The 9,966-nt window shown below is 37.5% G+C and overlaps 1 protein-coding gene across 1 annotated transcript; it reads right to left on the bottom strand.

Annotated features, from left to right (window-relative positions):
- Positions 1–217: 217 nt before the first annotated feature.
- On the bottom strand, positions 218–9,715 carry LOC107224276 (transportin-3). The gene is made up of 18 exons (XM_015664269.2): positions 9,483–9,715; positions 8,722–8,925; positions 8,424–8,581; positions 8,237–8,309; positions 7,874–8,011; positions 7,466–7,686; positions 7,194–7,338; positions 6,922–7,068; positions 6,615–6,847; positions 6,296–6,435; positions 5,828–6,019; positions 5,411–5,652; positions 5,115–5,255; positions 4,774–4,985; positions 4,506–4,662; positions 4,218–4,385; positions 3,943–4,055; positions 218–3,757 (listed from the first exon to the last, which is right to left on the bottom strand). Exons 1-18 carry the CDS (start codon positions 9,597–9,599, stop codon positions 3,697–3,699), a joined length of 2,862 nt encoding a protein of 953 aa, XP_015519755.2. The 5' UTR covers positions 9,600–9,715; the 3' UTR covers positions 218–3,696.
- Between the last annotated feature and the right edge of the window lie 251 nt (positions 9,716–9,966).

Here is a 9,966-nt window from a genome sequence, read left to right as displayed (position 1 = left end):
TGAGTTCAAGGCGCAAGTAACTTGGATACCAGTTGAACGAGGTTGGTTACAATGACACAAGTCTGTTTAACTGCTCGTGACAGTTATACGCAACTAGCGTATATATGAGTCTCGTTTATAACTGGAATATAATTCAATTTGTTAAATGAAAAATGTTGCCAAGGCCCGTTACTCAATTATAAAATTGAGTGAAAAAAAAAAAAAAAAATCACGAAATCCCTACCCATATTCCTCGAATTCTCGACCATTCTCCACCGTCTGGCGCGATTATCAAAAATTCATGTAAATAGCATTCAGAGAACAAATTGAAAGCTTTGCGCACGCGTAAGTGCATGAATTTCATCTTATTCATATGTATATATTATACATACTTATGTAGGTGTACGTATGCGATCATGCCGAGATGAAAATAACACAAATGATGAGCAAGAATTATTTGATTTTCTTTTTGTTCCTTTTTCTTCTTTATTATTAGGTGAAATTCAAGATGTTAGTTAAAAAATATCACTTTATTTGAACTTTGTTGATAATCTCTTTTTCTTTCTTTCCTTTTTTTTTTTTTGTTGTTACAAAACAAAATGACAAAATACTATTAGCAGCAGCTCGCAGCATGGCTGCCAAGGCGTGATCTGTCGAGACCAATGCTTTCAGCGTAAATTAGTTTAATGACAATAATCTTACAGTTGCAACAAATTTTTCTTTCCAAGCCGTTATTATACCCACGAGTTTCAAGTGCTTATATTTTTGTTCAGAGGTCAAATTTCGTGTAGAGACGCTCAGAGGTTTGGAAGCAATTATATGTGCAACGACAAGTGACATTAGTTTCATCGATTTGTGGATAATTACAAACATGGTCCTACCTGTACTTTCCAAATTTCTGTGGCTTAATTGCTTTAACAGTAAGAACTATGAACAGTATCATTTTTTGCGTACGCTCAACTCCTTCAAGTAAGCCATTCAGATATTACAAAGAAAAATATAAAAGCTCATCAAACGTCTTTTCACTTCCTCGGCAGACCAAAGCGAAAAACAAATGTCATAAGTAGGTGGGAAGAAAGATTGCATGGGCTTTCATAGTTATGATAAAATCCACGAAATGATTGAATGGCCGAAACTGAAAATTGTAATTGTATGCCATTGTGAAAGTAGGTGCGACGATAGGTAGGATTGTGGAAGTTAGATAATCTTTGGTGTCAAGCACTCTTCGTCGCGGGACAGAGTTACGAGTTGCGAAAAAATAATGATAATTATATGAAAACATGGAGAAAAAAAAAAAGGTAAACGAAAAATGACAATGTGTGACTATATAGTCGTATAACGATAGACGTTTCGTTAAATTTTGTAAAATTGATCACATAGTCAATTATCAAATGATTTTATGAATGTTAAAAACGGGCTCAAAATTTTACACAATTTTGTCAACAATATTAGTTACTAGAATAGATTTCTTAAAACTATCTAATAGTATACCTTAAATGTAATATACGTCTGTGACACGAGTCATGTTTCATAATCGCATCTCTAATATTTGCATCCAAACATTCACAAACACACATACTCTCTATTCTTTCGATTTCTACATCACATTTGCGCATAGAAAAAAAACCTCACGCGCACCTTCGTCTAATTTATCATAAATTACACATATGTATACGCAGTATTGATGCCACATTACCACAAACACAGTGGAATTTGTATATCGTATAGATAGAATTGCAAAACCAAATGTCTATAGTTTCTGGAAGATATTCATTAATTACTATCAATTATATCACGGTGATTTTTGCCATAATAACTATGAATTTCCTTCAGGTCAGAGATGGCAATGTCGGTACATAAACATGTTTATATAATCATATAGGTTTGTACGTCGAATCACATCATTACTACATAGATAGATGTAGTAAGTTGCAGGAGATGAAAAATACTTTCGTTATAGATATGTTAAATATGATAAATTTCAAGGTGTAATTTGCCCTGTGTACTGCGTAAAAACAAAAATTTTGAAATCATGTACACAGTTCGACAAAATTTCTTGTATGGAAAGTCCGCATTCTGTGCGTGAGATGTTACTCCGTACCACTAGCACCAACAAAAATATTGCTACATCAAAATGCAAGAAAATAAAATGATGAGAAACAAAAGAAAAAAAAATCCTTTGCGTTGGTTCAACATGACGAAAAACGAGCAAGAACTGCTATCAGAAACAGACAAAACTGAATATATCAATAACATTGAAGTGTGCGCGAAAGCGGGTTATTGGATGCTTTTAAAAACATGCAAAGTAATATTTGATGAAATTAAAATCAGAATGCGAAAATGAAAAGCCATATCTTGGTCGTATATGCTTGGTTATAGGCTTGATAAAATGGTAAAACGTGTTATTTACATAGATTCAACAAACCTGAGCTCGCGTAATAGAATTATTTCTAGATACTCTTACATTTGTACACAATATTTTCTCACGTACATAAATCTATATTCATTTCAATGGAAGATGACCTGGACATACACAATTTGGCGCCATTCATCAATAAAACGAAAAGGGAGAGATAAAAATCATCTCATCAATTCCAGGCCCTTTACCAATATATTTATAAATTTTCGATTCCCTTTGCGAGCTTAATGCACATTTTTATGTCATCAGCGTATTTTATAGTTTTACAACTACTACTGATTTCAATGAAGTAATGCCAGAAAAGCGGATGCGGCAGATAAATATCTTCCAGAACTCATGTTAGAAAACATATAATGTGTATTACCGATCAGATTTCAGAACGTCAATTTTCAAACGTGATTAAGAAAATGTGCCACGTGTTTGTGAGGAGATAATTCCGCTAGAAATGTAGTCACAGCTGTCTCAATGCCGATAAACAAAATTGATGTAGGTATTGTACGTATATTTAATTCTAGCCGTTTAGAAAAACGTTGATCGAAAATTGGCGGCTGTCTCTCAGAGTGACACTTATTTCGGATTTACCCCTTAAAATTTGCCACGCATCAATTTAAAAATGCATTTGTATGGATTATTCAATTCACACATGTAGACACGAATCCTTACTTCTTGTTTTTGACTAGACGCATTATACCTAAACTGTAATAGGTAGCGTAAAAAATCCTCAGACTTTGAGGTTTTTAAGTCTAACTCATACCACCAGCAGTTACACACTGATAAGCATATTATAGTACATTACTATGTTATACCTTATTTATCAATATCTAACTACGGCCAATACTTGTTGATGAATCAATTATCGACAGTGTATGTATAGCCATGGTAATTTTCTTCAACATCCGATTTTGACTGTAAAATAAAAGTACCCACCGAAATACTTTCAAAGCCGTGAAATTCAGTTGTGACATAAGGTTTTCCAAACAAATGATGGCAGTATCCAGTAACTTGAAGTTTAACCTTTCTAGAACCACAAAAAAAAACTAATGTGTTTGCTTATAATGTATTTCTGTACCTATACAAATACTCTCTTTTTCAATTGGCGCGTGGTAAATTGGCATCTGACACTAAAAGATTTTTATTAGCTAGATATAACGCTGTCTTGTTGTTTCTCTGGTGTATTAATTGTCAATGTCAGTATCAAATCAGTTAATCCCGGACATTTAACAAGACGGAGAGTGTTTTACCAGACTTGCATTATCCACTGTATTGTGGAATTAACGTTCTTTCTCCATCTCTCCATATCAACGAAATAGCCGGGCAAAGTTTCGTAGAGCATGTGCAACCGCTTTTGGAGTGTCTGCCCTGTAACACAAATAAACTCCATCAGAATTTGTTTTTGTCGATTTGGCAGGTCATCGCTTCATATGCAAGATCCTGAACATAATAACATTTACATTCCTCTCAACAACACCCGAGAAAACGAATTTTCCCGATGAATTATAACCCAGCTAGTCACACACACACACGCATGTATTTCGTAGCAATACCTCATTACTGCGTTGTGAAATTCCAAAAGCTGGGCAGGTGTTGTTGTTGGACTTCCACCAGCATTTTGAGTTGGCATTGCCTTTATTGCTTCCTCCAGCCACCTTGAAACCAACTAAACGAAGGAAATCGCGGTCAACAGATGGTCGGAACTTGTAAAGATATATTTGAACCAATCTCAAGACAGTCTTGATGAATTACTCATTACTAGGAAAGTTATTCCCAATGCTTTATTGGCACTTATCGGTGCTATTAATAAAAAAAACCATGGACAAACCTCTCTGTCAACAAGGGCAAGCTCAATGATGACCTCGGCAACGTCGGACAGCATGTACGAGTGTAGAGAAAAGACGGAGGCATGGATAAGTCGAGCTACCAAAGTCTGTCCCTTTTCATTAACTATTCCTCGCACCAGTTGTTTCCGTATCTCAAAATCAGGTCGGTTCTGAGGATTATATTGTAGAATTAGGTACTATGTAATGTATTAAAATCATAATATCTATCAAACGATTTATCATTTTCTCTCGCATATAAGTAAACTGGAGGCTCTGTTTTTATTACTTACCTCGTGATTCCTACCGCTATATAGTAAGTCGTAGAAAAACTTCATCACAGAAGCGTTGGCGTCCCTATGATCGAGACTGCAGGCTAACAGAGCACATTCAACTACATTTCCGAGAGCTGCAAGGTGTAGAAAAGCTACCGGAGCTCTCTGCAGAAACCTGTTGGAAAAAATTCAATGAGAACGTTGGAAATTTGCTGTTATTATTCTTAGTATTCGCTATTTTATTTCGATGATAATCAAATATCTAGAGTTGTTATCCGTGTGTTACCTAGCACACAGGCGAAACAAGTCGTCCACAGTGTCTGGATGATTTTTCAATCCATCAGGTCGCTGGAGGATTGCAAAGGCAGGACCAACAAAAGCTTCAAGCATACGCAGTAGCCCAGATACACAATCCGCATCAGTCGCATACTCGTCAACAAGAATTGAACCAAGGTAGAGGAAACAACTATTCTGATGACTACTGTACAGTTCTACGATCTGGAAAAATATTTTTCTTACTTGTTAGGCAATATAGATATATGCAACGTCAACAGTCTTGAGCTCTTCTGAAATGTGACATTATTCTGAAGTCAAGATAAAGTTTTCATCTTCCTTGCAACAACATACCTGTTTGACAAGAGGCTCTAGAAGGTGAGACGAATGCCTGCCAACACATCTTACAGCAAATCTGAGGCAACGGCAGCACCTTTCCATCAGTCTGGCATCTTGCTGATACGTATGACAGGCGTTTGATAGTACAGGCCACATCTATGAAGTGTAAAATGAATAACAATTTGTACCTAATGCCATTCTTAGCTGCAATCAAGGTGTTGTATTTTGCCAAGGATATTCAGTTTTCTTTCTTGTTTCCTGACTGATGTATACGGTACTCGTAAATTAACTTGTAAGTAAAGATTCAATACCTCGGTGATGACACTTTGACAGGGATGAGGTTCAGCTGGGTTATCGATGCGAGGATTCGTATGCCTAAAGATAGCTGCTAATCTATCCAACCATACAACTGGGTCTGCTTTTGTTCCTCTCTCAATAGGAATTCCCCGCGATTCTATGAGATGACACAATGGTCGAGCCTGAATCCAACACAGCTCTTTCATTGCCGGGCCAATTTCATCGCGTGGTAATGTTGCCAGGATCATAGAAACACCTGCCGGCAATGAAGTCAGATCGTGTAACTTCTATTTGTTGTTCTCCAGTTACAATTTCTTGACTTTTTTCATTTCACAGATTTACAAGAACACTACAGTACCAACATGTTCTTCGAAAAATATTAGACCACTGATTAATAAGTGAAAAAATTTGTCCAAAGCAAAATATCATACCTTTTAGCAACCCAATTGCAGCATCGTTAGTGATCGCAAAACTGTCTAGAGATCGTGCAATCTGTAGAAGCCCTGGAAAATGTCCAGCCATGTGCTTAGGACAAGCGGCACAAATGCTTTGCAATGCCCCAGAGGCAGCACCTCCCAAACCTCTTTGGCTAAGGCATGCCAAAAGGAAGTTCAACACCGGCTCTAATATCAACAAGTATTCAGAATAAATTTTTTTCATTTTGAACAAAAAAGGGGATATTTTTATGAATAGCTGGTCTCTCCTCGTTCTTCTTACTCCGAAAGCCATCAACAGTGAAATCGGTAAGCGCAATTATATAGAAAGGCGATACATTCGCAACTTCAACTAAACAGGAGAAATTTCGGACAACTGTACGAAAATGGTACGAGGGTTCAATCGGATTTCACTGTTCACGAGCACGAGGTGTTGAGATACAGCAACGAGATGGTTATTATTACCCAAGGACTGGGGGTGCCTCTCTATCCACTCACAAAGTTCTCCTAATAACAAAATACTAGTGTGTCGTACAGCTATGTGCGTATTTTCAGGTAGATTCAAAATTGCCTCAACCACTTTTGGCACCACGTCATTTTCTTCTCTGTGAAAATAATGATAGAAATAATTATTTTCCATGAATCAAAACTTACAGCATTAAACGTAATCATGCTCAGTTGTAGATGTAGTACACAATATTATGATGCCAATCCACACCGAGATTTCAGTATCAGGCGCGTTCTTATTTCTCCCATTTATATAATATTGACTCGAGGGACTTACGGTATAATATTCTTGGCAACAGCTTGCATTACAAAAAGTGCTGCCTCACTCGAGTCCCAAGTTGGAGTTTGCTGTTGGCCCTGCGGCCCGACAGCACCTGTTAAGGCCGTGAACATTTGACGAAAACAGTGACAGCTGCCCACAACAAATACTACATCCTTGATCAGTTCAGACACACGGCCTCGGAAATCGGCAAAGTCCTCACCGCCACCGCCTTCCTCGACAAGGCCCAACTGATGAAATTTTTTCGTTATTCACAACAGTCACGAAGAAATTTTGCGGTTCATGCACAAAAAGCGTTACTCACGTGGTCCGGTTCCATTTGGCAATGCCTACATAATGCTCCAACAAGTCGTTCAAAGTGGGGTCTAAAAGTGGTGTTAAGATCATCACTATTTCGTTGATAAAGATCTTCTGACAGTCTGTACCACAAGTTGAAAGTGATCTCTGCGACCTAGAAGAGATGAGCGTTTAGCTGAAACGTTATTCATCCGGCATATGCTTTGAGACATTTCATTAAGTGGTAGAAAAAGGTAAGAAACTTAGAAATGTCCGTAGTCGACCCTTTTATTATGTTACCTCGTAGTCGTGATGCCCTACACAGGTGAGCACAAGATCGAGTATCTTCACTGAATAATGTTGCTTGCCTCCTAGGCAACCGCTAACCATTGTGTCTAAAAAAGACTCAGCAAGTTCCGTGAAGATACGACAGTAATTCATGGATCTGTTGAAAATAGAGTATGCATAAAACTATCAGTAAATAACCAGTTCATTATGGTCGATAAATTGAAGGAGAAATGGTATGTATAGGTATCTCTCAAAAAAGAAATAGACAATAGAATTCGAAGTACTTCTCCATATCTTCATGAGCAACGGATAAGTGATAAGGCTGCTCAAGATTCATCACGCTAGTGAAGACACACAGTTGAAGCTGCTGCCGTTGCATTTCTATTTCACCGTTACTTTGGCTATGATTCAAGCAACCTTCGTCTTTCAATGACTGCAGTAAAACACAGACGCAATCTGTGGCTACTTCATGTAGCTGTGATCCTGTCATGTGGTTACCGAGTACCTGCACGAATGATCGAGCAAAATTTACAACAAACGAAAAGCTTTAAAATTCAACTAAACTTTTTATTCTACCTTCTGTTTGTATCACCAAATGAGAAATAACATAAGCATTCCAAGTGTAATTTGATATGTTGTTAATATAAAAATGAACTTTGCACACCTTTCAGTGACCACACAGTTTAGCTTACCTGGAAAGCGTATGCCACAACATCGCTGCTTCCGACAGCTTGAAGGGATATCGCATGAACTGCTACCCAGCTGGTAAAGCATCGAAGGATCCTGACCTGAATTTGTGCATTGTCACCACCGTTTTCTAAGCAAACTTTCTGCCAAGAAAAATATCAATTCATTAAATGTCCCACTACCAGAAGTGACTTTAGTTTCATAATTACAATTAATTGTTTCGAAATACAAGAAACAGATCTCAAATTCACAATCTCAAGCGCAAGTTTTTGAAGTTGTGCTAGCCAAAGTTGGGCATTGCTTGACTACCAAATGTTGGATCTATAAATAAACAACCGTAAAATAACAAAGAATAAGAAAATACTCACCAAGAACTCTGTAACCGTATCGGCACTAGCATTAAGGTCCATGATGATATGCTGACGCCGGTTAGCGCCTAATCTAAAGTTTCAAACAATGTATTCAATTACTTAGCGTTATCTCAACACCCACTTTTCAAGGTAGTTTGGAAAATACATACAATGTAATTTTTTGTGTTAAATATTAGCAACTCACTTGAGAGATCTGGAGTTGACTTCTTCTGGTAAAACTGTCATGACTTCTAAGAGTGGCCATAAGCTAGCTGTGGCTCCGCCAAACCTGTTGATTAGATCAACAACTGGCTTTTGCCATGAGCACATTTGCAGAGTGAGATCTGCGAGTGCTAAGCACAGCTAGAAGTAAAGAAAGTTTTAAAATACCGAGACAGTCAAGGAAAAAAATTCAAATTTCCAATTAAAAATAATTGGATATTATTTAAGGCAAAATATTTAAAATTTCATGTTCCTGTGTCAATTGTATAACTGATGCGCACCTGTGTAACGATGACGTTGCTGGTGTGCTCGTTTATTTGGGATATGTGATCCATCAAAGAGTCTCTCAATGAATTGTGAGCCTCTGCAGGCAGTTCGTGAAATGACAATTGTATCTTTGTACGCATGGTCTGCGCAGCAAAGTAACAAGATTCTACATCTCGTTTTTGCTGTAACATTTCGTCCGCTACTTTCCATGCGAACACCTGTAGAAACAAGATATCACGTTTTCCCACATGCTTCTCAGCTACAGATATGAAATGGAAGGGTATAATTTTTTTTCAAAGCCCTAATTCCCAACACTCTCAAATCTTCAAATTTAATTTTTTGTCGCAATAAACTGCATATTTTGACAGAAATTAAAAAAAAAACTTTAAATCCACTTGTCGGTTAATAAAGAAATTGCATATAAATTTCCTCTCGTTTTCCAAACATCAGACCAAGATCTAGGCATTTTGTTAGCATGACGAAGTTTGACATACAATTTAAACTTTAACATAATTATCAGCTTCTTCCAAATCAAGTATTAATTTTGTCTCTTTTTTTTTTGTAAGGAGGGCATGTGCCAGGATCAAAAAAAGTGGTCGACGTCCGAGAAAATTACAGGTTATGACGTGTGATGGTGCACGCGACTTTCTGACGTTCCGAATCGAAAATTGGGACTGTAGTGAGATTAGATATAATATGAGGGCCGAGGACTCCTTCCGGAACGAAAAATGCTCGTTAGGTATAAGATTTTCAACAAACTGAGGTTAATACTCACGGAACTTTGTAGCTCCCCCAACCATACCGAGGCCTTTTCCTTCTCGGCTGAGTTTGGGTTGTTGTAAAGGGAATACACAGCCTGATAGACAGTTTCCAAGGAAGGCGATGAATCCATACTTTAAAAAATAGTTTTCCCCTAAATAATCTCCATACATAAGAAAATCTCTGTCACAACAAATTCACAGGCGTTGTTGGACGACGATATCGGTCATGATCCGCGGCCTGTCCTGACTTCACTTCTTGTTTTTCGAAGAGTCTGCTGCAACGGTGCCGGTACATGCTGCACCACGCAACAACCTTCAGAGCCAGTGAAATTTTCTATTTCAATTTACAGATGGGGCTAGTTACCAGTCGGTTGGAAAAATTTCTCTCTCACCGACCAAGCCCGCGGTAAATTTAAATTCATCTTACGCCAAGTATGGTAGAAAGATTGAACACTATAATCACTGTTGTCAAATTATCAACAGCATAACTCTTTATTA

The sequence above is a fragment of the Neodiprion lecontei genome, chromosome 3, assembly GCF_021901455.1.
Source record: "Neodiprion lecontei isolate iyNeoLeco1 chromosome 3, iyNeoLeco1.1, whole genome shotgun sequence".
Lineage (NCBI taxonomy): Eukaryota > Metazoa > Arthropoda > Insecta > Hymenoptera > Diprionidae > Neodiprion > Neodiprion lecontei.
Note: the sequence above shows the minus strand (reverse complement) of the source record. Positions and strands in the feature narration are given on the sequence as shown.

Excerpts from the sequence above, each read along its gene's own strand:
- LOC107224276 (XM_015664269.2), bottom strand. The coding sequence starts at position 9,599 with ATGGATTCATCGCCTTCCTTGGAAACTGTCTATCAGGCTGTGTATTCC. Across the intron at positions 7,339-7,465 it reads GCTCATGAAGATATGGAGAA|ATCCATGAATTACTGTCGTA; the intron begins GTACTTCGAATT and ends TATTTTCAACAG. Across the intron at positions 4,986-5,114 it reads TAGAGCCTCTTGTCAAACAG|ATCGTAGAACTGTACAGTAG; the intron begins GTATGTTGTTGC and ends ATATTTTTCCAG.